Source organism: Gadus morhua, chromosome 13 (assembly GCF_902167405.1).
Source record: "Gadus morhua chromosome 13, gadMor3.0, whole genome shotgun sequence".
Classification (NCBI taxonomy): Eukaryota; Metazoa; Chordata; class Actinopteri; order Gadiformes; family Gadidae; genus Gadus; species Gadus morhua.
In genome coordinates, this window is record NC_044060.1 from 23,593,038 (window position 1) to 23,620,470 (window position 27,433).

General features: G+C 42.6%; 2 protein-coding genes across 11 annotated transcripts; both read left to right on the forward strand.

Moving 5' to 3' along the window:
• Positions 1-221: 221 nt before the first annotated feature.
• On the forward strand, positions 222-5,279 carry LOC115557583 (uncharacterized). Of its 9 annotated transcripts, XR_003979206.1 has the most exons (16): positions 242-1,128; positions 1,247-1,449; positions 1,552-1,693; positions 1,832-2,473; positions 2,553-2,669; positions 2,750-2,815; positions 2,905-3,014; positions 3,103-3,222; positions 3,310-3,342; positions 3,449-3,535; positions 3,612-3,677; positions 4,228-4,273; positions 4,595-4,598; positions 4,692-4,751; positions 4,871-4,974; positions 5,103-5,279. XR_003979206.1 is itself a non-coding variant. In XM_030375499.1 (15 exons), exons 1-15 carry the CDS (start codon positions 1,011-1,013, stop codon positions 5,115-5,117), a joined length of 1,875 nt encoding a protein of 624 aa, XP_030231359.1. In that variant the 5' UTR covers positions 264-1,010; the 3' UTR covers positions 5,118-5,279. The 9 variants fall into 9 exon arrangements, 4 of the variants coding, with proteins under 4 accessions (XP_030231363.1, XP_030231360.1, XP_030231361.1 ...); XR_003979208.1 differs by lacking the exon at positions 4,228-4,273; XR_003979207.1 differs by lacking the exon at positions 4,871-4,974 and having other exon boundaries at positions 5,103-5,130.
• An 8,441-nt stretch (positions 5,280-13,720) lies between these two features.
• Positions 13,721-26,907, forward strand: rbbp5 (retinoblastoma binding protein 5). 2 transcript variants are annotated; one of them, XM_030375095.1, is made up of 14 exons: positions 13,721-13,873; positions 14,178-14,203; positions 15,162-15,334; positions 15,545-15,685; positions 16,024-16,186; positions 16,520-16,629; positions 17,356-17,475; positions 17,960-18,113; positions 19,745-19,816; positions 19,907-20,024; positions 20,108-20,177; positions 22,777-23,012; positions 25,023-25,280; positions 26,595-26,907. In XM_030375095.1, exons 1-14 carry the CDS (start codon positions 13,855-13,857, stop codon positions 26,645-26,647), a joined length of 1,713 nt encoding a protein of 570 aa, XP_030230955.1. In that variant the 5' UTR covers positions 13,721-13,854; the 3' UTR covers positions 26,648-26,907. The 2 variants fall into 2 exon arrangements, with proteins under 2 accessions (XP_030230955.1, XP_030230956.1); XM_030375096.1 differs by having other exon boundaries at positions 25,023-25,100.
• The last annotated feature ends 526 nt before the right edge of the window (positions 26,908-27,433 follow it).

The following is a 27,433-nucleotide window of genomic DNA, read 5'->3' on the forward strand; positions in this document are numbered from 1 at the left end:
TAGGAAATGAATGGGATTTTTAAAAAATTTGAATAAAATAGGAGGTGCAAAATATTTATTTTTAGTGAGGTGTGTGTTGTTAGTACCATATAGTAGAACAGGTCTAAATTGGTCTGGGGCCTCATGGTCCCATAACTCGGAAGCTATTGAGCAAAAAGCCGTTTTCCATAGGAAATGAATGGGATTCTTAAAATATTTAGATAAAATAGGAGGTGCAAAATATTAATTTTTAGTGAGGTGTGTGTTGTTAGTACCACATAGTAGGACAGGTCTACATTGCAGGAGAAAACACACCAACCTCCTTGAGAGGATAACGAAGGACAGATTTTTGGCCTGTCAGTGTATTGATGGTACACATGGTGTGTTTGCCATGGAAAAATCTTTTTGTGGTCCTGCAACACCCATACATGTCATCAAGATTATTTGGGGGCCAGCACAGAAGATCATTTGTGAGGTCGACCAGTGTCTTTTGAAGGCTGACTTTGCTCAAAGGAGCGGGATGTTGCCTTTCGAGTGCCACCACATTCAGTCATTATTGTATTGCCCACGCACTGACGGTCAAACCGTGACACTACCAGGTGAGGCCTTGGAAAGAATGGTGGAAAACAAGTGGTTTGGTGAGGAGCGTTCATAATTTTCCAGACCCATACAGCTATCAGTAAAGTGATAGAAATTATAGAGACAACGGAAAAGGTGTCCTTTCCAAACAAGGAAAGAGTTCTGCAGGCATACCTCCACTTTGAGGCCCTTACCGACCATGAGTACGCGTACAGTTGTGTGTCATGTGGAAACAACCCAGCAGTTGTTGTTATGGACCTCCACAAAAAAGGCGTTTTCAATATGCCAGGTGAGTTAAGCTATTATTTCACATATTTTAGCTTCATTGTTTGTATAGGACCTCATCTGTCTCTGAATTGTGTAAGATCATATTGCCCATGCCCTTGAATAACGCTGCATCAAATGCTGTGTTCGGAGTGTTTTTTTAGGGATTGAGCTATGAATAACAAACTATGGTTTTAACAGTGAGCGACATCCCAAACCCACCTGAAGGCTATGATGGTAATGTTGACATGGACCATTTCTGGAACACTGTGGTCACAGAAATGCTCAGTCGGGGATTAATTCCATGTAAGTCTTGTCAAAAGACAGAACAGCTAAAGAACAGTTGGAGAGAGAGTAAAGTATAATAAAATGTGTTTAATGTTGTGATAATAATAGTTAATACTCATCACATTTGTTCACAAAGATGGACGGGAGAACCCTTTCGTTGTGCCCCCGAGCTATCATCACTGGGCCCCCTGGATTGGCCCACACACCCGGAGGTCAAATTCTGTGTTGAACACAGAATTTGAAAAATTGCAAAGCCCCAAAGCAGATGGAGATGCTAACTTTAATGATGACGAAAAAATGAATGAGGAGCGGCTCACAGATGAGCTTGTGAACTTGAAGGTGAATGAGTTGATGAAATATGCCAAATCCACTTCTTTATGCTAACAAAAAATATGTTTATGCTATATTAACAATATCAACTTCATTGCATGTTCACAACAGGTACAGGAGGTCAGGGCACTGTGCAAACAGTGTGGTGTTGATGATAAGGGGTCCAAGATAGACATGGTTATGAGACTGTCTGACAAAATGTCTAATAGAGTCACCTACAACAAGGTGTTTGAGAAAGTTTTGGGTGCTTCTGGTAAGTGAAATGATATGGAATGTTGAAGATAATTTCACTTTGTTATGCATTGTTGCGTTAAAGAAATTATCATTATGTAGTAGGTTAGCTATACATGCTCCCAATGTCAGTTATTACTTTTTTTTTTCTGTTTCACAGGTGGCTGGGCAGTTATCACTTGCCCATGTGGGGTTGTGTTTTCAGTAAAATTCAACCTTAGAGCAGAGAGTCCACGTGACTTTGTGGATCTCTTGCTGTCCTGGAAACACCTCCCCAATGTGGCTGTGTATGATTATGCCAGGGGTCTGGCACTGCATGCCAACCGCAGGCAGCCAGGAATATTTGCCCCTTTTCAGGGAAGGTTACTGGATCCCACCCCAGAGAACGTGAAGCAGGCCTCAGAGGGAAAGGTCCATGTCAACTTGCCTTGGCTGAAATTTAAAAAAAAGCCAGCTGACAAAGATGGTCACCCTCTCACTGGATCCTCACAGCATTTTGCTTTGAACGATGTGTTCCACCAGGGGAACAGCAAAGACCAGTGGGAGGTTCTAAGAAAGCTGGAGCTTGTGCCTGAACTTGCTGGTCTTATTAACAGCCAGTGTGCGGAGCAGCTGTTTTCAGGGATGAGAAAAAAAAACTACTTTTTAAATCAGACTACCCCATCAACACACATTTTTCTACAAAGAAACATTCTCCACCATTACAACATGGCAAGGAACCAAAAAATCAAAAATCAGTACAGCAAGATTGTTCCTCCAGATGTTTCATTGCAGTTTGACAGCTATGGAAGGGTTGTCTTAGGTATGGGATTGAATAATTATGCACATTTGTCGTCTTCATCTACTTCAGACAATGAAGTTTGTTGCTATTTTTCCTATAGCTCACTCCCCATCAGCTGCGATGTCAATTGGGTCATATGGGAACGAACAAGAAGACTCTCAAGAGTATGAGTCAGAAGTTGAAATGCAGTGTGACAGCCATGGAATGGTAGTCTTAGGTATGGGATTGAATATTTATGCATATTTGGCGTCTTCATCTACTTTAGACAATAAAGTTTGTTGCATGTTTTTCCTATAGCTCACTCCCAATCAACCGTGATGTTAACTGGGACATCAGGGAAAGAACAAGAGGAGTCTCAAGAGTGTGAGTCATGGCTCTATTTTGCACCTCATTCAAATGAGAAATGTGACATTTCACACTTAATTTCATTTTTCGGTTGCTTTCTACACTAGTAAATGATGACAGTGAGCAGAGACCTCATGGAGACTTCCCTAGTCTCTACAAGTTTTCAGCCCACAGAGCATGCTGGGGACAGAAACTCCAAGACAGCCAAGAACAACTGGTAAAGTTAACCATTGTGCCACTGTGGTTATCTATGCATGTCACTCATATAATCATACATGTATAAAGACTTTGTTTTCTTCCACTAGCTGTCTCATGTCTTGGATGAGGCCAAAAGTCACACTCAGCACCTTGCAATGGTGAATAACATCATCCTGACCCGCTTTGACTTTTGGACTCTGGGTTTGCAGCGGGACATGGAGGGAACGGTAGGCATAGAGAATGTGCTGTGATGATATGGTTTATGTAATATTTTTCAAAATCTTCCAATAATTTGTGTTTATGTGTTCTACTAGATCCTGAACTCTTGTCTCAAAATGATTGAGAAGGTAGTGAAGCTCCTGTGAAATATTTAATTCAAAATTATTGGATAGTCTAGTTCAATAGTCAATATATTTTGACAGTAAGAGATTTAGCAAACTTTCTCTGTTATAGAGAGTAGAGAACCTGTTTGCTGCAGACAGCTATGTCATTTCCACTTGGTTCCCACCATCATTGAGGAATGCCATGGATCACCTTCCGGTAATTTGTTTAAAAGTTTTGCTTTATTGAGTGAAGTTTGAGCATTTAATATTCAGCTATTGTTGTCTTTTTACAGGATAATGCAGCCAGTCTACAGTGGATTATTCTCCCAGTGTCCGTACCTGGACATTGGACACTCTGTGTAAATACCTTTTATATTTTCTTCCTTTCTTTTCTTTACACAACAAGTCGCTCATTGCTGATTTAATGTTTTTCGATAATAATTAATGCATGTCAGCTCTGTTGGGATTCCAGGAACATTACACAACTCACTGCAACTGGTTATATTTGAATTTGAATATTTAACAGATACTGAGGCCACAGGCTAGGGAGATTTTCTTCCTAGATTCCCTCTGGGGCAGCGGTTGGAGAGATGAGAGTAGAACCAGTCTATTCAGGTTTTTAGGGCACCTCGCATAATCCCTTCTGGACAGTGGTAGTTCTGTTTTAAACCACTTGTCCTTTTGTTTGTTTTAATCAATGGTTCTGTTTTTATTTGATCTAAAATAATCCATTCCATATTCCAACTACAGTATTTTGATTCCTTAAACAGATGGAAACAGAACTATTTATCTTTTTTGAGACAGGCAGTTCTTTTTAAGCCCGTTATGAAAACTTTTTTATTTGAAGTTCCAACCTCTTCCTTATTCAGTTCAGGCTTTGTTCCAAGCGTTTATGCATACTTTTCACAGCCTCTCTTCTGGCCCCTGGAAAGAGCTTGGTGTGAATGATCTCCAGGTAAGACATTACATAATAGCATTTGCTAACTTTTTACTATTTTCTTGCCATACTTTATTAAAATACATTGTTCACACCTCAGGGCCTAACAAAGCAAGGGTGCTCCAACAACTGTGGTGTGTTTGTTTTGATGGTAAGACCTAATCAGTATGTTATAGCATTGCTGTTGTCTGTAAAAATGTTTGCTTGCTACAATAAAACCATATTAATTTGTATTGAAAAAAATGTATCCTTGGGAACACGCCTGACATTATATTAACCAGTACCTCTTGAATTTCAGTACACTCTGTACATTGTAATGGGGGCCAATTGTGATTTCAGAGAGGTATGTGTAAATCGTGACACATTATGCTTAGTGTACAAGGTGTTATTTATTTTTACAACATATTAACATCTTCCTGCATTTCCTTCTTCAAAGGAAAACATGCTGCAAATTAGGAGATGGTGGTCTCGCTCTCCTGCAGAACTTCCCCATGCCGTAAGAGCCCTGAATATCACACTCTTGAATCAAATGACAAAAAAAACAGTTTTACGCACTGCCAACAGACCGACGTGAATGTTTTCATAGTTACTGTATGTTGTCATAAAATCACTAAGGTCTGAGGAAGACCGATTGCAGGACAGAAAACAGCGACGAGTGCAAGGAGGGCTACAGCCAAAGACAGGAAAACCCTGCAGGGGGTTACGGCAGGAAAAATCATGTGATTAATTAGTCTTGTAGTCAACTATTGCTAGACTAAAGCGTAATCCCTCCTCTTATTTAAATGATCTGTTTCACATCTTGCATTGTTATTGTGCTTATAAGAACCGCAATCTGTTTCCTTTCTAGACGCTGGGAAATTGACGGACCTGGAAACCGGGAACAGGGTTGCTTGCTATGGGCCAGATACTTGATAACACCTTGATACTTGCCTTTGTCAAACATTTATGGAAGCTTTTTTTTTTTCTCCTTTACAGATCAACATTTTTTGCCTGGGGTGAAAATAAAAATCAATGATGCAAAGTCTTCTGTCTTTGGTTTATTTGACATGGCTAATATAATTGAGTGTACGAAATAATATGTGCCTATACTAAAAAAGACATTTGAAATGACAAGTTAAAAGTAGGAATGTCTGAGTCTATCAAATGCATGAACTTCTTTCCATATTACCGGTAAGTCATCGTGCTGTGTGCTGTGCTGTGCTGTATTGATGTTTGAGAATGTGCTGCCGGATCTCCGCCACCAGATGGCGCCCGAGAGGGTAAAACCATGGGTTAAACGTTTAGACCCACCCACATTTAGCTCCTCCTCGATCTGCGGGCTGCAGTCAGGGGTTACTCGTAGAAGCAGGCCCGGCGCCACGGGGGGGGCGTGAGGGTCCCCTCACACGACAATCCCTGCCCCCTCAGTGGAAAGGAATATGAAGTATGTTAAAAAATAATTTATTTCACCTGCCAAACCGTATTTAATCTTATTTGACCCTACTCATTTTAATACAACTTCTTAGAAACAGTTTAGCCTACCGGTATTTGCAAAATAAATGTCATTGGTTATTGGGGTAGCTAGAATGAAGTTCCAAAATTGTTACATTTTGCGCGGCAAAGCGTGGGAAAATAGTCGTAGCTCTGCTACTGTGCTCTAGCTACTGACACTACTGTACTAGCCTAAGCTATACTGTTAATTTAAAAATGGATATCCGAAATTGGATGAGGAAAGGTGTTTCGGCATCTGCATCAGCATCATCAAGATCTACAACATCAACTGACAGAGACACGCCACCACCTGTAGCAGAGCCGAGTCAGCTGCCTGCATCGTCGCTCACTTCTGGGATCCCTGCTAAAGTAAGAACTGTTAACTTGACGGTAGTGCTAATGAGAGACTTCAACTTAGCGACCTTGGCCATCTGAGTCCCGCTCAGCCAGTAGGCTACTTAAGCAGTTCCCAAAAAGGAAATTAACCCAAAGCGACTGCTTCCGACTGCTTCTAGGCTCTTGGTACAGGGGAAGGGAATGGCTGGAATATTCATTCGAAGCCGATGCTACATTTGGTTTTCCCTGTCGGAAATTTGGTGGCAGCGATTCGACTTTCACAACTGTGGGCTATACCAATTGGAAACATGCTACAGACAAAACTAAGGGTTTTGCCAGACTAGCGAAGAGCAAAGCACATCTATGGAGTCAGTTTCCTGCCATAATTCAAACCTGAAAAAAAAAGTTTCAAAGGCTTGTAAGTCTGGGTTTGAAAACTCAACACCTTGTAAAAAAGGTTTTGCAACACTGAAAAAAGAGATTATAACCTGAAAAAAAATAAAAATAAAATTCAAACATCTGTAAACATGATCTTGTGTTCTATTTAATCTTCTTCATCGTTTTCACTAAGACATTTTCAAAGTTCAAACAATTTCACCAGCGCATTTGCAGAGTTTCAAATCTGGCACTGTTCTAACAGTGTATTTCATTGTTGCCCGGTTTTGAAACCTTGTAAATGGGATTCTGCAAACAGGTGTTCATACATTGAGAAATACGTTTTGAAAGGTTGCATATTTACTTTTAAAAACTTGTAACCGGTACGTTTATACGGAAGAGGATTAGGGCCACACATGTAAAAAAAATTAAGTTCTGACTTTATTCTCAGAATTCTGAGAAAAAAGTCAGAATTCTGACTTTAATCTCAGAATTCTGAGAATAAAGTCAGAATTCTGACATTAATCTCAGAATTCTGACATTAATCTCAGAATTCTGAGATAAAAAGTCAGAATTCTGACATTAATCTCAGAATTCTGAGATTAAAGTCAGAATTCTGACTTTAATCTCAGAATTCTGAGAAAAAAGTCAGAATTCTGACATTAATCTCAGAATTCTGAGAAAAAAGTCAGAATTCTGACTTTAAAGTCAGAACTACGGGTATCTGTAAGGACCAACCTCCGTGGGAGAGACACTTTGCTTTATGCAGTAGGAGGAAACCTATGGAAGTCCAAGAAAGCCACAATCCGGCCCTAGAATGGCGCGGTAAAAGTGCACGTCCCATAGCCAACTCACCAAGCTCACCAAGTCCAGTATTCAGAATTCAAAGCATTTATTCACAAATACGTTCTATTTTTTTGACAAGCGGAGCCGACAGTCCTGTGCAAGTATGCACATTAGCCATGTGCGCCAAACAGAAGATAGACGCAATGTATAGAACTGATTGTTGTGCATTGTTGTGGATATGTAGGCTGGTTAGTTGTGGTTGTTTGTGGTCTTAGTGAAACAGCTTTGCCTTGGAGTTGGAGAAGTTGGAGTGATTGTGTGAATGTGCGAGAGAGAGCGCACCTGCCGTGGCGATGTTGGGCTTGTTGTTGGCTTATATGTGATCAATGATGTATCTGTCTGATCGTATTAGCTGTAGATGGATGGTTAAATAATGTCACAAGAACGGTCATACTGCAGGCTCTTATTTGCAAATGCACTGATTGTGTGCCTGTCTCCGATATGCTATATACCTGGCATTTATTCAGTTCATGTTCTTCTGAGTGCGCAAGAACTGTGCCAATTATTGTCGTGTTTGCATTGTAATGCACAACTTTGCCCCTCCCTGTTATAAAATAACGTGCATCCCAACAACTTTAGCCAATGCAGGCTCCTATTGCTATACCAGTGTGTTTAACGTGTGTGTGTGTGTGTGTGTGTGTGTGTGTGTGTGTCTGTGTGTGTGTGTGTGTGTGCGTGTGTTGTCATGTAGGCTATAGATATAGATTTATTGTCTTGGCTTGCTTGCATCCATGAAATATTGTAATGTTATGGCCTAGCTGGCTACTGCATATCGAGAACAATCTGGGGATGAGGGCATCCCCGAATATTGACGGGTATTTCGAACACTGCCATCTCAATATATAGCCTAACATATACAAATATATCAGTGTACTAGACACAAATGTATTTTCCACTAGCTAATGGTGGTCATTACATTGTAGTGAAACTAGTAAAGACAACACAGCTTTATGTTACGGCGAAACATGGAGGCACTGCAGCTCTAGTCTCGACAATGCGTTACTTTAGTCTGGTATTTCTCTTCACTGATTGGTTAGACAGCCTTCAAACTTAGTGGTCAAGCAAAGAAGAGGGAGGGCTCGTTCTGCATACCTAATAGCCGGAGTGAATAACTAATAGCCGGAGTGAATAACTAATAGCCGGAGTTAATAACTAATAGCCGGAGTGAATGACTAATAGCCGCGGCTATTAGTCATTCAAAACCGTACGGAATTCTTGCCAAACCGCACAGGTTTTGCACTTTTACCGCGCCATTCTAGGGCCGGATTGTGGCCTTCTTGTCTTTCCATAGGTTTCCTCCTACTGCATAAAGCAAAGTGTCTCTCCCACGGAGGTTGGTCCTTACAGATACCCGTAGTTCTGACTTTAAAGTCAGAATTCTGACTTTTTTCTCAGAATTCTGAGATTAATGTCAGAATTCTGACTTTTTTCTCAGAATTCTGAGATTAATGTCAGAATTCTGACTTTAATCTCAGAATTCTGAGATTAATGTCAGAATTCTGACTTTTTATCTCAGAATTCTGAGATTAATGTCAGAATTCTGAGATTAATGTCAGAATTCTGACTTTATTCTCAGAATTCTGAGATTAAAGTCAGAATTCGGACTTTTTTCTCAGAATTCTGAGAATAAAGTCAGAACTTAATTTTTTTTTACATGTGTGGCCCTAATCCTCTTCCGTACGTTTACGACATTGCAACGTATTTTTTCAAAACTGGCTTTTCAGCACTGACTTTTCAGAGATTTGACCACACAGGCGCAAGCTTTGAGTCACGTGAATATTGGCAGTGTTCTGACGCCACTCGTTTTGAAACTCCTGACAGTCGAATCTGAAAAAGAAAAAAATGTTCCTGGGGGCGGGACCATTTAGCTCTAAACCTATTGGTTGCTCTCGGCTGACGTACATTCCAATCACATGTGCCGTTCAACGGGCTGTGCGTGATTGACAGTGCTCTGCCGATGACACGAATAACAAGCGACTTTCGCGGTTGATTTCCATTTTGATTTCCATTTTCTGGAACCAGAAGCTGTGTTCGAAATCGTTCCCTATTCCCTAATAGTGTACATGATATAGTGCACTATATAGGGAATAGGGAACGAGAATTCGGACACTACGCCTAACATTTCTAAACGTCATTTGCGTCAGTAAATGCGCCTGGTATTTGTGTGACGTGATGCGCCGACATCATCTAAACAAACCGGGCTGGAGGTTGTATTGATGTTGAATGTTACATTTCCTTGTTCAAGTTTTTTTAAATTAATTTTGAATGTTAAATCCCAAATAAATTGTTGACATTTCTAAACACAAGCCGGAGACTCCATCATTAAGTGCATTCGTTTTCGCGGTTATTCAGCTTCTTCTTCTCCCCTGGAAAAATACAACCGCATTGCATTGTGGTATACGGGAGTAACATGTAGGGAACATCGTATGTACCCTATTTTAAGTCCACTATATGTGGACCACTGAGAATTCGAACACCCTACAAAGAGTCTCATCTCCATAGGACGCGACTAGCAAGGACGCGTCCTAGCAAGGCTGCAGCCTTCACTTTGGGAAACAGCCATGGTTCCAGAAAATGGAAATCAAAATCAACCGCGAAAGTTGCTTGTTATTCGTGTCATCGGCAGAGCACTGTCAATCACGCACAGCCCGTTGAACGGCACATGTGATTGGAATGTACGTCAGCCGAGAGCAACCAATAGGTTTAGAGCTAAATGGTCCCGCCCCCAGGAACGTTTTTTTCTTTTTCAGATTCGACTGTCAGGAGTTTCAAAACGAGTGGCGTCAGAACACTGCCAATATTCACGTGACTCAAAGCTTGCGCCTGTGTGGTCAAATCTCTGAAAAGTCAGTGCTGAAAAGCCAGTTCTGAAAAAATACGTTGCAATGTCGTAAACGTACACCTTTACAAGTTTTTAAAACTAAATATTCAACCTTTCAAAACGTATTTCTCAATGTATGAACACCTGTTTGCAGAATCCCATTTACAAGGTTTCAAAACCGGGCAACAATGAAATACACTGTTAGAACAGTGCCAGATTTGAAACTCTGCAAATGCGCTGGTGAAATTGTTTGAACTTTGAAAATGTGTTGGTGAAATAGATGAAGAAGATAAAATCGAACACAAGATCATGTTTACAGATGTTTGAATTTTATTTTTATTTTTTTTCAGGTTATAATCTCTTTTTTCAGTGTTGCAAAACCTTTTTTACAAGGTGTTGAGTTTTCAAACCCAGACTTACAAGCCTTTGAAACTTTTTTTTTCAGGTTTGAATTATGGCAGGAAACTGACTCCATACACATCTATCAGGTGTGGCTGCGTGGAAAGAGGGAGAGTTGCGATGTTCAACAGGCAGCGAAATTTCAACCCTGATCAATTCTGATCAACTCTCACGAAACCGTGTGTATGTGGCTGGGATTGTGGACACAATTACATTCCTTGCATTGAATTAATTGCCATTGAGGGGTTCAATTGATGCCGTAGACAGCAGTAATGAAAAGGGATGTGGACTTTTCCTGTCGCTATTTGGCTACACGTTGAGACAGAATGAGGAATTGTATCGGGCTGACAGTACCATCCCCAGAAATGCTACCTACACGTCTCTTGACATACAGAATGAAATAATTGAACTGATGGCTACGATGCTGACAGAGGAAATCGTCAGGGATGTCTGGGGCCGCGAATGTGTATTGACATTTAAAGGGATAGGCGAAGAAGAGAAGCTCTGAATACGTCTTATATTCGGACCAATACCGGTAATCAAAATTAACGCGTTAATTTGACAGCCCTACATAATATATACATTATAAAAGTAAGGAAACAACTTAATATCAGTAGCATGTGGATTAAAAAAAACACTGCGAGTAACGCCCCCTCTCCACATTTCGTCGCCCCCTGATTGTTTTCAAGCTGGCGCCGTGCCTGGGTAGAAGGTATTCCTCAGCCTGTTTGTCCGGCTCCCAAGGGACCTGTATCTCCTACCCGAAGGGAGGAGTTGGAAGACGCCATGGCCGGGGTGTGATGGGTCACTCATAATTATTTTTGCCCTATTCAGCCCCCGGGGGGTGGCAATGTTCTCCAGGGAGGGCAGGGGGCAGCCGATGATTTTTCCTGCCGTAACCCCCTGCAGGGTTTTCCTGTCTTTGGCTGTGCAGTTTGCGTAACACACCCTAATGCCATACACCAGTACACTTTCAACAGCAGAGTGGTAAAAGGTCTGCAGCAGCTTTGTCCCCACCTGGCATTTCCTCAGCAGTCTTAGAAGAAATAGCCTCTGCTGAGCTTTTCCGACCACCGCAGCCGTGTTGGTGTGCCAGGTTAGGTCCTTACTGACCTGCATCCCCTGAAACTTGAAGGAGGAGACCCTCTCCACGCAGACCCCGTCTATCTGGAGTGGGGTGAGGTCACCTCTCGTCCCGCTCCAGTCAAATATCATCTCCTTGGTTTTGCTGGCGTTCAGCAAAAGGTTATTAGCCGAACACCAGGCTGTGAGCCTCTGGACTTCCTCCCTGTATGCTGTCTCGTCACCGTTGGAGATGAGACCCATCACTGTAGTGTCATCCGAAAATTTGACGATGACATTTGAGTGATGGGCGGGGACGCAGTCATGCGTGTAAAGAGAATACAGGAAGGGGCTCAGCACACAGCCCTGAGGGGAGCCCGAGTGTCAGGGTGGAAGATGTTTGTGTCCCCATCCTCACTGTCTGTGGACGGTCCGTCAGGAAGCTGTAAATCGATTTACAGGTTGGGGCAGGGAAATCCAGGTCAGTCAGCTTCCTGATGAGATCTCTTCCAGAATCACTATTTATCGTATTTAATGACATGATATTGCTATAGCTTTGTAATAGGTTTTGATGAAAGTGGCATAGTATCTCTGCTATACTAACTATTCCACCGTGATAATCTATCTACCAAATGGGTGAAAACCACACGATAATTTTCGTCCATCAAAGCAGACTGGAATATTCATGTCTAGTTGTATTCATGCACGCCAGGTGCGTCTGTCTAATTCTCAAAAAGCAGAATGCTTAAATGCCATGTTAAGCTACAAGCAGCGACGGACTGGACGGTCTGGCATTCGGGCAGATGCCAGAGGGGCTGCGGCCTCTCGTGGGCAGGCCAATCATGCTTGTCGGGTTCGCGCGGCCGCTTCGTCGCAGCGTGGCCCCAGCCGCCCCACATTATCTCTTGGCCCACTATCACGTATCTATAGTGTTAAACAGCTTCAAATTAGCCATTTGTCTCTAAATCCCCATTCATGCTATATAATAGGAAATTAATCAGTATTTATACCCGACATGAGTGTCTATATACTACAGTCATGGTTGCCCTTAATATTTACATCGGTCTACATTATTTTGTTGCCTTATTCAATCAGATGTTTAAAAAGTGCAGTGTTAGAAATTGAAATACAACAAATCTGCCTGTATTTTTAATTGTATTATTGGTTTACAAAAGTTAGATGAATATTAACTATGAATCAAGGAATTAAGCGACAGAAGAACGGAGGAGCGGAGAGAAAGAGAGAGAAATCCAGGAAATTACTGTTGGCTGACAGTGAAAAATGCGCGAAACTGACCGATTTGTTCTTTAAGCAGCCAAGTGCAGCTTTAGCTAGTAGCACCAGCGCTAGCACTAAGTTTCAAGACACTGAGCAAACAGACCAGGGGCCGGGAGTAAGACAGGAGGACAGTGAGGAACAGTGAGGACAGTCAGTCTTTATGCATATTAAAGTTAGAGAGTTCATCACCAATGGGGCTACAAAAGTGTGTGTTATTTCCGTGCATGTGAAGTTATATCTGTGTGTTGCGGGCACGCGCGTGCGTGCGCATCCCCGTGTGGGCCGCTGGTGGGTGAAAATGCCGGGGCCGTTTTTTAATCCCAGTCCGTCACTGGCTACAAGTAGGTCAATGTATAACATTGGCTTGGGATGCCAAAAATTTTTTATTTGAACTTAAACTGTATGGCTATGCTGTGGTTCCTGGGGGGGGGCGCCATGTCCATTTTGCTTGGGGCCCCGAAATTCCTTGAAACGGCCCTGTGTGTGTGTGTGTGTGTGTGTGTGTGTGTGTGTGTGTGTGGGGGGGGGGGGGTGTGTGTGTGTGTGTGTGTGGGGGAGGGGGGGGGGGGGGGGGGGGAGGGGGGGGGGGGGGTGTGGGTGTGTGTGTGTGTATAGAAGAGAATAAGAGTTTGAACCTAATCAACCATAAAACATCTCCTTCCCTCCGTACTCCGTTTCTCATAGCGCATTTTACTAAATGTTACATAGTATCTACTGCAACTTCAAAAGGATAATCATTAAACGATTGGAAATTGCTTTGCTGTCGTGTAATTAGAAATATGAAATATACTAATTGTATTTGTGTTGCATTGTATAAATACATATTATCATTGTATTGGTTGTTGTTCTTCATAATGTAATCTTTATTTAATACAGGCATGTTTGAGAACACTTTGTTTGTGGTCCTCTATGAGCGCCAGTCGCATTGATTGTTGTTAGCAACGAAGCTAAGCGCTAAATGTTGTGGTCGTAACATTTTCAGAGTTAATAGAAGGAATCTCTGATTGCAAACATGAATTTAGAGTTACTCGGTAAGCTATGTATATATGTGTTTTATAACATGTTGAGATGTGTCTGTGTCTGTTTCTCATCGATTACTGCGAAGTTAGCTATTCTAACCCATTAGCTACCTAGCTCCATACATGGATAATCAGGTCAACGATGACTTTAAAACGTCCGTTGCCTTTTAATTCATTAATCAGAACGCGTACTATCAACAGCTTCTTATTTATGGATGTGTATTTTAATTTCAACCATTTACTCTGAAAGGTTTACTCTAATGAAGGCTAATTTGCTTCCTTCCATACTGGGCTGATTGCTGATTTCTGTCTGAAGAATCGTTTGGTCAGAACTACCCCGAGGTAAGTCATCACAAGGATTCTGTACTGGACTTACTAACGTCATCACCAGGAATCTGTAGTAGTCCAACTAACGTCATACCTAGTCTCTGTAGTAGACCCATTAACGTCATACCCAGTCTCTGTAGTAGACGCATTAACGTCATCACCCGGACTCTGTACTGGACCGACTAACGTAATCACCAGGACTCTGTACTGGACCGACTAACGTAATCACCAGGACTCTATAGTAGACACACTAACGTCATACCCAGTCTCTGTAGTAGACAAACTAACGTAATCCCCATGACTCTGTAGTGGACCGTCTAACGTCATCACCAGGACTCTGTAGTGGACCGTCTAACGTCATCACCAGGACTCTGTAGTGGACCGTCTAACGTCATCACCAGGACTCTGTATTGGACCGACCAACGTCATCACCAGGATTCTGTAGGGGACCCACTTACGTCATCACCATGACTATGTAGTGGACCGACTAACGTCATCACCAGGACTCTGTAGGGGACCCTCTTACGTCATCACCACGACTCTGTAGTGGACCGACTAACATAGTCCACGAGCCTCCTTATGACCCCACAGTCCGGTCTCACCTGTGCTGTTGTACCAACCCTGCGTGTCGCATCTCCATCACCACTAAGTGATGAGCTTAGCCGTAAAGTGTTGCCATCTGGATTTATTCTTTCATCATTCATCGTCTTCTAGTATTTATACCTGTGACTAATTTCCAGCCGTGTTTTAAGTGAACATGCACATTACATACTCAGTGGATAAAAAAGTTGTCCCATGTCGGCTCAGATAATGATATCCATGCCGAGTGCGCATATTAAAAACAAATACAATTAGCATTTTATCTCACGATGGGATCCCCATGTGACCGTACATTAGAATGTCGTTGATTTGATTTGGGTGATTTGTCTTCACTTTAACTCATTCAGTCGTGCATGTTTAATACTTTTGACAGGAGGCAGATGGCACCCTCGACTGTATCAGTATGGCCCTCACCTGCACCTTCAACCGCTGGGGCACCCTGCTGGCGGTGGGCTGCAACGACGGGCGCATCGTCATCTGGGACTTCCTCACGCGAGGCATCGCTAAGATCATCAGTGCCCACATACACCCCGTGTGCTCCTTATGGTAAAATACAGCAGACACAACTGTAGCTAGACTATTGTTTGTTACTTGTCACTTGGGAAATATGCGTATGCTCAAGCTCAATTTCGAGGACTGCCTGAAGCGCAAGCTACAGTTGATCAAATTAATTAGAGAGGGTGTTTGACACACACGTACGTGTGCCTGTGCGCGTCTTGCCCTTCTTAGTCTTACACAGTTGTTCTCTACCTACAGCTGGAGTCGAGATGGCCACAAGCTGGTCAGCGCCTCAACCGACAATATCGTGTCTCAGTGGGACGTCCTGACGGGGGACTGCGACCAGAGATTCCGGTTTCCATCGCCAATTCTAAAACTCCAGTATCATCCAAGAGACCTGTAAGTGGAGCAACATGTTCGATGACTCATCAATTATTATAGACGATGATATCTTCATTCAGACAGCACATGTTTGGAATACTTTCAGTGCCGTCGTTGTGTACGAGCAAGGTCGTACATGAATTGCTTCACACACTGGTGTTACAGTATAAGTATCCGAGAAGCATAACCCTCTTTTGGAAGCAGCAATCAACATCAACCAAAACTGCATAGATAACTATGTTCACACTAATTTGAGACTTATTACCAGGTTGTGGAGGGGGTTCAATGGCTCTTGAAAGGGATAAGTGTTTAGTTTTTTATGTGTATTTCCGTTACACATGCTGTCTGTGTTTCAGGGACAAAGTTCTGGTCTGTCCCATGAAGTCGGCCCCAGTGTTGTTGACGCTGTCAGATTCCAAACACGTGGTCCTGCCTGTGGACGACGACTCAGACCTCAACGTGGTGGCCGCCTTTGACAGACGGGGAGAGTTCATTTACACTGGAAACGCCAAGGGAAAGGTCAGTGCTATTGCTGTCATCTTCAGCATTGTTTACTAGCATAGTTTCTGAAGCTGTCCTCGGTTCTCAACACTCACTCTATGCACTCAACGTATCCAAAACCTGTAGTGCTATATTGACGCCCCTTTTATGCTCTTAATAGACTGCTAATTTTGGGATAAAACAGAGTTTTTATCACCAGGGTGAGTGATGGGTTTATGGAGGACAGTGAGGAAATGACAAGTGCAGGTCATAATTAAATGATCTTCAAGATTTGGAGAACAAAATTTATAGAAATATGTTTGGAACCCCCAAGTAAGTGTTGGGGGTTTGTTCTCCAAATCTTCTGCGTAGATCCTGGTCCTGAACACTAACACCCAGGAGCTGGTAGCCTCCTTCAGGGTCACCACAGGCACCAGCAACACAACCGCCATCAAGTCCATTGAGTTTGCACGCAAGGGCAGGTAAAGTAGAAGTGACCTTCCTCAACTAAAGACCTATATATATATATATATATATATATATATATATATATATATATATATATATATATATATATATATATATATATATATATATATATTAGTGCTGTCAGTTAAACGCGTTATTAACGGCGTTAACCCAAACCAATTTTAACGGCGTTAATCTTTTTATCGTGCGATTAACACATTTTTTTTAGTTTTTATTTTTATTTTTTTTATTTTTTTCTTTGGCTCAAAACAAAGAAGCAGTAGCCTGACTGCTATTTTCAAGGCAGTATGTTTGTATGTTCATCGTTTAATTGCACTATAGGCTTTTTGTTTGTATCGTCCTGTTTTGATCAGTATATGCCAATATACTTGTTATCATTAAAAAAACATTTGCACAAGGCAAGGCGATGCACTTCTCCATGTTGATAAAAGCATTAAAATGAGAAAAATTAATGGGACAAAGAAATCAAGGGATTTTTAGAATAGGAAATTGTTTGCGATTAATCGTGAGTTAATCGCCATGGTTAACTATGGCATTATTGCGATTAATCACGATTCAATATTTTAATCGCTTGACAGCACTAATATATATATATATAGCACAGGGCCGTACTGGTTGTTGTATAACACTAACCCCTGTGAATAGAGCTAACATTGAGTGGACCTTTCTCTGCTCCGATGCTGATTCTCCCGTGTTCCCTCCTTTGGTCTGTGCTGCAGTTGTTTCCTCATCAACACGGCGGACCGGATCATCAGGGTGTACGACGGCAGGGAGATCCTCACGTGTGGCAAGGACGGGGAGCCAGAGCCCCTGCAGAAGCTCCAGGATCTGGTCAACAGGTGATCAGTGGCCCCCAACATCACCCCCGGTCGTATTCTACAAACGCAAAGAGGCCTCATTAAATCATGTGGTTCAATTGTATTTGTATAGCCCTTAATCACCGTTACAGTCTCAAAGGGCTTAACAGGCCAAATATTTATGACACCACAAAAACTCCCTTAACTAGCAAATCATTTTAAATCAGTTCTGGCCGGTTAACCATAAAGAGAATCCAGGCATTCATTTGCAGTCACTGCACTGCACTGAACCGACAGAATAGTGAATTAGAGGGGAAAGTGCCTACTGGAATTATAGACTGCTGCTAATATAGTAACAGCACAGACAAGCACAAACAGGCACGCATCGATGCAATCAGAAACAGAAACATTATCATGATCAGACAGACACTGACACACGTCATCCACGTATTGGATGCTGATGTCGGTATCCTGCCCGACATCAGCATCGTCACTAACCCTTCATCACTCACCCGTCTGTGATCAGAACTCCCTGGAAGCGCTGCTGCTTCTCTGGAGACGGAGAGTACATTGTGGCCGGCTCCGCCCGGCAGCATGCGCTGTACATCTGGGAGAAGAGCATCGGCAACCTGGTGAAGATCCTGCACGGGACCAGGGGGGAGCTGCTGCTGGACGTGGCGGTAAGGACCTCCCACTTTTATCATAGTGCTCAGGGGTTTTTCTAGAAAAAAAAAGTAGCAGGGAGCAGACCCCTGCGCAAAGCCGAGGGAGCAACGCGACCGAGGCGGGGGATGGTGTGGAAGGGGGGTCTCCCCCTTCCACGGCGCGAAGCCTTTGAAAAAATAATGATTAAATGGTACATTCTGAGGCTATCTTAGAGAGAAATTCTAGCTCTTGTGGTCATCCTGAAAAACTAAAATATCATCAACTTTTGGTAGACTTGTACAACTTTAACCTGTGAATAAACACGACAAATTTCAAAAATATTGGCTAAACTTTTATTAAGTAGGACAAATCACAACAGCAGCCGTCTGTTCCTGAGACTGCCCCAACGGCTCACTGCCTTGTCAAAATCAAATTGATCAATTGCAGGCCCGTCAATACTGATCCTGAGGAGGTGGTTCAGGGTAGCGTTAGTCATGGTAGACCTCCTGTGCCATGCCTCTATGGACCAAGTTTTGAGGCTCTAGAGTCAATAATGGCGACGCTATAGAAATGTTACTATTGTTGTCGTTTTCAGTTTTGCACTTTGCAGACGGTCCCTAAGCTCACGGCTGAAAGCCGACTGCTCGTAGAAGCCAATGCAATTCAGTTTTGCACTTTGCAGACGGTCCCTAAGCTCGCGGGTGAAAGCCGACTGCTTGTAGAAGCCAATGCAATTCACCGTTCGCTAAAGACGGCTCGTTTGGATGAAAACTATGTTGTAGCTGGTTCTCTGGGTTACTACAATTTTATTGGGCTAATTCGGCCGTGCAGCTGCCATTTAGTTCCCTGCTACGGGTTCCCTGGTAACAGGGAACCCTGTTCGACTGTTCGTTTTGCTCTCGCAAAACTCTTGATCAACACTCAGCATTTGTTTATTTCTGTCGTTCATTGAAACCGCTTTGTGCAGAGAGAACTGGAATGGTCTTGTATACTTGCTTAGCATCTTAGCGCCTAGACCAAAAACCCATTCAAATACATAGTAGCTAGCTAGCTTGCTGCTAATAACTTTAACGTTAGCATGTCGACTCGGTCTGGGAAACTCCAATTCGGATCGGAATATTTTTGGAGTAATTATAAGTTATTTGAGGATCAGACACATTGTCAGGTGGTGGTGTTGGGATATTTTCGCGGAGAAAAGATTGTTTTGAGAAATAGTGTATGTTGTACAGCAGCATGTAAGTACAGATCCAAGTCTGACAGGTTCAGTCGGCATTTCGGTAGGATGGCGCACGCCGGGAGTATCGGGGCGCAGCGCCCCTGTTCCCTTGTTTAGAAAAAACCCTGGTGCTGCCTGAGAGACGCTCTTCAGTCCATGTATAGAGCCCGCATGGGTACATACCTCACACATGTGGAAGGTCTATTTGATCCCTTATAGTTGTGCTATAGATGTAAACACATCGACGCTCATTGCTCAGTGGTCCCTTTGGATGAGGAGGTATATGGTGTAGTTTGACCTCAACGGTTTAGATAATGAGATGAGGTGCAGCAGTAAACACCCAGACAACTGGTGAATGTTGAACGAGTGCAGGCACAACATTTGAACTTGTTTGGTTAGTATTTTGCAGTCATATTGTTTTACCCGGTATGAACTTTGACCCCTCTCTAGTGGCATCCTGTGCGACCAATCATCACCTCCATCTCCAGTGGCGTTGTGTCCATCTGGGCCCAGAACCAAGTGGTAAGGGAACTCTACTAATCCAGTCGGATCTGGTTGATTCCGGTGAAATGCCGCCATCACCTGATCACCATTTGCTTCTCCTGGTTAAAGGAAAACTGGAGTGCCTTCGCCCCGGACTTCAAAGAGCTGGACGAGAACGTGGAGTACGAGGAGAGGGAGTCTGAGTTTGACATTGAAGACGAGGACAAGAGTGAACCGGAGCAGACGGGTGGGCACACTTTGCATATCAGTACGGTGGGCTGCTACTGCTGCTCAGTGTGTTTTTGATTTGGCTCTGTTGGTGTGTTTCAGGTGGAGATGCTGCGGAAGATGAGGAGGTGGATGTCACCACTGTGGACCCCATTATTGCATTTTGCAGCAGGTCAGTGACTTCAATGTGATAATCAATTATTCATGTCTCGTATAACAAATGGGTATTCAAGCTTTTTTTTTTCTTCCGTTGTCTTATTTGTATTGGCCAATACTAGCTTTACAACATGTTGTCTGCATCAGCCTGATCTAAAAACAGGTCTCATGAGGAACACCATTGATGACCTGTTAATTAGGGGAGCACATTTAAAGACAGGGTGGCTGGTGTGTGAGTGACTCCCATCTAGGGCTGGTGTGTGAGTGACTCCCATCTAGGGCTGCAATTAATCGATTATTTTAATAATCGATTAATCGGTCGATCATTTTTTCGATGAATCGGATAAAAAAAGAAACACTTGTAATCGCCGAATCTTTATCCAAAAACTGAACATTACTTCAAATTCATAGTGCAGACTGAAGTGTAAAAACGTCCGGTTGTGTGATTACTACCGCTGCTTTGAATGACTGTCGATGCACGCGGTGCCGACTCCGAGCCCGTCTGCACAACGTCTGCAGAAGCAGCAGCTGACAGAGTTTTCGGTTGGACTAGACGGATACTGAGTTGAAGGAGTTTTTTTAACCCAAAGACAGTGAAGGTACAACACTTTTATATAGTCCAGTGTTAAGATATGACCAAAATACAAGCTGTGGTCGCTCACACTAAAGCTCGCTGTGGGCGTGCATGAACCATGAACCAACCTGTCGGCGGCTGGCTGTAAACAGTGCCGCGCCTACGAGTGACCTAATAATCGCGCGACACAACGAATCGATGACCAAATTAGTGGCCAATGCTTTTAGTAATCGAATTTTATCGATTTGTTGTTGCTGCCCTACTCCCCTCGCAGAGTCAGTTATTCAAACCTAGGCAACATCCTGTCCATCTTTATTTTAAGTTTATCGGCTATAGTTTACCAAACAGAAAGTTGACTCTCCAAAGTGTATCCCATACGGCGGTCCTCATTTCCTGCCCAATCCTCCAGTTGCTTGCTACAGATGCAACAGGCCAAGAAAGACCACGACTAGATGAATGCTTTGTTTCCATTTAATACATATAATTTCTGAGTGTCATGAGGGTGCACCTGGCCAGGGGGAGTTACCCCGCCTTCGACCTTCTAAGATAGTGAACCAGCAGGAGTCTCCAGACTGAAGTGAAATATATAGCAGAACAGCGCTGTCGGGACCGTGTGCAAAATCCTTGTTTACTGTAAACAAGGATTTTATTTTAACAAGGATTTTTACATTTAAAAATTGTAATACAATTTTTAAATGTATTGGATATTCAACCGATCTTCATGCTCCGAATTACAGGGATCGTACACGGGTTACTAAAGACACGATCACTGCGATGAGTCCAGAGTGTTTACCAAAGAGTAGGATCGGTACTGCTCTATTAAACCTGGCATTGGGCGATAGTAGGGCCCTATGATTTCCGCGATAACGAAAACGCGGACGGAATCACGGCATCGGACAATAAAAACGGAATCTACTGATAATTATTATTATTATTTTTTATTTTTTTTATTATACAGGAAAGTATTAAAAGTAACAAAGTTACAATTTAAAACGGGCCTGTCTCAGTAAAATAACTGATTTCCACCAGGTTCCTGTTCTGCAGCACATATAACATGTAACAGGGACAAGGCACATCACACGTCACATTTACAATATGCAGCGGAATTCGCCATTATTTTGGTGAAATTCAGTTTCGAGGGAAAAGGGAAACAACACAGGTGACATTAACATCACTGAATGTTTAGCAGTCACTCCCACAAAAATGTACCACCACTCCTGCCTAGGTGGCGGGAATGCAAACAATAGGTCCCGCTCCCGCTCCTAACAAATAGCCGAAGAAGAAGTTGAAGCGCCCGTAATTCGGTTCTAACCCCCAAATTCAGAGCCGAACAATATCCAAAACACTTCTATCACTCAGGTGATCAGCTGTTTTGTAGAATATGTCAACATACTATCGATTGGAAACGCAAAGATACGTGCAATGACAACTTGAAGTCCAAAATCCATATAAAAAACAATGAACGCCGTAGCCAGGGCACGCCCCTTCAAACCACAATTTGAGTATATAAAAAAATAGTTTATAAGCACTTTATTATTTATGTCATGTTGTTTTTATTTGAAGCAGTAAAAACAGTGCAATGTTGGGATGTTTTAATAAATGTAGTCTTCTATCTGATTAAATTGTAAGAATTGTATTCGTTCGCACTTATTTGACATTCGTTTTGATGATTTCAATTGCTTAAAGTGTAAAAACGGAATTCATGAAAATTAAAACGGAAAAAACGGAATTTAGAAAAAAATAAAACGGAATTTGGAAAAAAATAAAACGGATTTCATAGGGCCCTACGATAGGCAGGAGGATTCAGTCCCAATCTGCTACATCACCAGTAGAGGGCACCAGATCCTATTCACGGCCCCTTTAAACATTTAGGAGAGGCCAGACAGATCTGCAGAGGGAAACCAAAGGGAAGTTAGTGACATCAGGAGGGCTCAAAACTCTTTTGGAAATGGAACAATGAAAACCTTTTTTTTTTTTTCTTGATCCCAGCCACCAGCGCAGCGAAAATGTAATCAAAGCTGGTTTGCCTCCTTCTGTGCAGTGATGAGGAGCTTGAGGACTACAAAGCCTTGCTGTACCTGCCAATCGCCCCAGAGGTGGAGGACCCAGAGGAGAACCCTTTCGGACCCCCACCCGAGGCCTCTGGTCAGGTGACCCCCACAGAGGAGGGCCTGGGGACGGGCGACAAGAAGCAGCGGCAGCCCTCGGCCGATGGAGGGCCGGCTAAGAAGAAGGCCCGCACCACGACCATAGAGCTGCAGGGAGTGCCCAGTGACGGTAAGAGATAGGGCTTGGTATTGCCAGGTACCTCACAATTAAATTAAATTCCATATTGATCCAATTGCTTCGATATCGATTTAATAAAACGTGTAGATGACAAAAATACCTAAATATTATTACATATACCTATTTGTATTGGTTTAGAAAAAAAAGTAGTAACAATCATAAGATGGACTAATGTGAAAGTGTATACCTGTAGTGCTTTTTATGGAAATAATTGATAAAAAAAAAAATCTGAATCGAGAACAAATAAATTGCAGTGCATTGATGAATTGATATTTTTACCCAACCCTAGTAAGAGACCTGAGTCTCCTTAATCCTCCTTAATCCCTAAAGGAGATGATTGTAACTGCCCGAGGTAGTGTTCGCAGTTAGCCAAATATACGCACTTCCAGATCCCTGCCCGTGATCCAGATCTCTGATCCATGACCAGACGATGCTGAAGCTAATTAAAGTGAACCGTTGCCGTCACCCGGTCGTGAGCTAGTCTGCTGTCTTTAGACTCATCTTCAGCCTGACCAGTGAGACATCATGAAGCCCAACTACAGCATAGAGAGGATACAGACCTGGGGCCGTATTCACAAAGGATCTTAGGGCTAAAAGTAGGTCCTAACTGGCGAATTTAGGAGTAACTCCTAAAAATAATGGGCGTGTCACTCTTAAATTTAGGACTCCTAACTTTATTCACTAAGAGCAATTCACAAAGTATTTAAGGCCTAAAAGTAGCACCTAAGTCTAGGAGAGCTTAAAAGTCCTCAAGAGGACTCCTAACTCAGTAAGACCTATTCACAAGAATCGTAAAATGCCTGCGAGACGAAATGTTAGGGTATTAAACTTGTTGTGGAGTAGTGCGCGATGCATTAACATCCCCGACTAACAGGAATAATCCGATTAGTCCCGAAATAAAATGTTTGGCCACACTACGTTATTTAGCAACAGGGGAAATGCAACTTTGCAATGCCGACGATTTAAAAATATCGCAACCATCAGTAAGCCGTGCCATAAACTTTCCTTTGGACATTCAACAATTACACAGGATCAAAGCCAACTTCATGGCACTTGCAGGTATGCCCGGTGTGGTCGGTGCTATTGACGGGACGCACATAAAAATAATTGCGCCATCAAAAGACGAGGACGTGTTCGTCAATAGGAAGAAACTGCATTCCATCAACACGCAGGTTGTTTTTGATGCAAATTTTAACATAGCCTATTGGATGTTGATGCAAAGTGGCCTGGAGCTTCAGCTACCCATGATTCGCGCATTTTACACAACCTCTGCAAGCGGAGGAACATTCCACAGCCAGACGATGATGATGATGATGATGATGGCGATCAACATGACAAGGAATTTGGCCGTGTGGTACCGAGTGGACAGGCATTTAGGAATCACTTTGAAAACACATTTTAGGTAAACACCTTGGCACAAATCAGTCAACACTTAGGTAGTTCATAACATTTATTTTATTTTACATTTTACGTATATTTATTGTTTGCTTTCTCTCTCTCTTGAACGTGCAGGCTACAACGTCATTATCGTGGTCTGCACAAAATTGTCATCACGCGTGTATTCTGCTGACTGCACTATAACTACTTAATAGGAATTCATTTCTAGCCTAGGCTATTTCCTTGTTTTTCGGTGATTCAGTGGGCTCGTCTGAACAACCAATCACCGAACTGACCGCTTCTAAACTCGTGCACGAGAATTGACGTAATCCATAGCGACGGCGCGTCACTCTTAGTTCACTCTTTGTGATTTATCCTTAGTAAGAGTAGGTCTCAGCGGCTTTGTGAATAACTTTTAAGAAAAAACTCCTACGTAAAATGTTTTAGCGCGAGTTAGGAGCACTCATAGCGGTAAGATAAAATGCTTTGTGAATACGGCTCCTGGACAAGCACTAGTGCTGAGCTACAACGTTCTGCACTGGTAGATGGCTGAAGGAGTGACTTCTACATCCATGGGAGCCATTGGTCTGACCTGCACTCTGTTGCTCTGTGTTCCCCTCTCAGAGGTGCACCCCCTGCTGGGCGTGAAAGGGGACGGCAAGTCCAAGAAGAAGACGGCGGGACGGCCCAAAGGCTCCAAAGGTAAAGAGAAAGACTTCTCCTTCAGGCCCAAGGCCTACCGCGCGGCGGACCGGGGGGGCGATCGGCCCGTCCCCTCCGCTGAGGCTCCGTCTGGGACGGGGGCTGCAGGAGGAGGAGGAGGAGGGACGAAGGGCAGAGTGGAAGGAGGCGTGGCCGGGGGTCAGGACGCTGCTGCCCACAGTGAGTCCCAGAACTAGTCCCGCTCATTGGCTCCCCTAGTGGCGGCCCACAGAGCAACACTTTATAAGGGTCGTGCTGGCGCCTACAAACAGAGCCCAAAGAATCTCATGTGTTCGTAAGAGTCGGCTAGAGAGAGCCCTCGATTGACATCAGCGTTGTCCTTTAAAGAGGCCGTCTGGGCATCCCCGGTAACCATGACAACAGTCATTGTCAATCCCAGTTATTGAGTCACTGATTGATGCTAAGGCTAATGTGCGTACTTTCATCATTAATATATGTGCTATTGTGGAATATTTTAATTCCAGATTATTGCTGTATAATACTATGCACAGTACTTTGTCTCATTCTGTCCATCCTTTTGTAGAGTTAATTTTAGATGTTGTTGCTTCATAAATTAAATAACCTCCTTTGAATGAGTGGTAGCTGGCTATACTTTTGTGGCTAGTTTCTGTCTATTTCCTGCTTGGCCTTTGACCCTCCTTCTCCTGCCTCGCTCCTCCCTGGGTTTGTGATGTTTTTATTATTATTATTATTATTATTATTATTATTATTATTATTATTATTATTATGTGCTTTAGTGGAACTTTCTGTGCTTTCAATATAAGCAAAGGTTGCCTTTATCTCACGTACTACTATATATCTCTGACGTACAGCGACTACTAAATCTATACATCTCTGACATACTACTACATCTATATATCTCTGACATTCTACTACATCTATATATCTCTGACATACTACTACATCTATATATCTCTGACATACTACTACATCTATATATCTCTGACATACTACTACATCTATATATCTCTGACATACTACTACATCTATATATCTCTGACGTACTACTACCGTATCTAAATATCAATTACAAATGTGCACCTTATCCCATATGATTTTTTGGCTGTGGCAGTTCAAGTTCAACTTTATTAATTTTCTAATTACTTTTATTTTATCTGAAGTATAAGAGTGGTATTATGGCAGCTGTGTGTTTTTTAACCAGGATTTAACCAGTATCAATATTGGCAGTTAATAATAAACATGCTTCTGTTTATTAATATAAAGAAATAGCAACTTTTCAGATTTCCACAGGTTGCTTTTAATTAATGCACTTCTGCTGCTCTGGTTTATCGTCTGTATTTCATGTTCTAGCTTGTGAATATAGGTCTTGGCAGGAGATGAATAGTCTTATAAAGTGTTGCCACTGCAAATTCAATTGAATAAAAAAAGATATCTAACATAGACTCGAGTGGGGAAATGTATTTTTGGGTAGAATGTTAACTTAACAGCATTATTTTTTATTTTACTTTGCAGGGAGTCTGGTTTCACAGTCATACAAACAACATGATATTGGCGGTATGGATTGATCTTTGCACCAAAAGATCTGGAAAAACTACAGGCTGAACCATAGAGCTCCTCTCTACGTTTAGCCTTCAAACCCCCGGAAAACACAATTTAACTTTTTAGAAAAATCCTGTGAATAAAGTAAAAATAATTCTTAATTTGCTTTCTGTTGAGCAGTGTGTGCGATCTCTTAATCTCTTTTATTGATAAGATAATCTGAACAGCCATTGTCCTTTTTGTACGTTTTTTTATAAGTATATATTAAAGCTGTGGTTATTATTTTGCTCTTGTGTGTAGTTTTGTTTAATCAAACTTAAAGGTCCTTGATTATTTTTGTAGTGTTAGCTCTGTGGCTAGTGTTAGCATTGGGCTAGCAATCCTTCTGACGCTGCTTCAATGACGTTATTCACCAAGCATAACTGGTGAATAACACGTTAAAACACATCAGATAAGCTCTAAACTGGAGATGTTAGAAACAAATTAGAGTAAAAACTAGTGTCAGAGATGTTAACTCGGATGCTAACTATTGTCGAAGCTGCTAGCATTGGGTTCTAAACTGGGTACAGCTCACGGGGGGGTGGGGGGGCAGACTCTGAACAGGGTATCAACCCCCCCTGCCCGCATCGAGCGGGAGCCTACGCCTGCAGCTCCAGACCAGAGGACTCCCCTGGTCTCTCTAGGGGGTCCTGATGGGCCCAGGGTCGACCTCGATGTCCCCAGCACGTCCCCCAACGATCCAAAGGCCCCCTCAGTCTGGTGATACCTCGGGCCGACCCAGACCGTCCCGAACCCTGCATTTCTTCATGTGG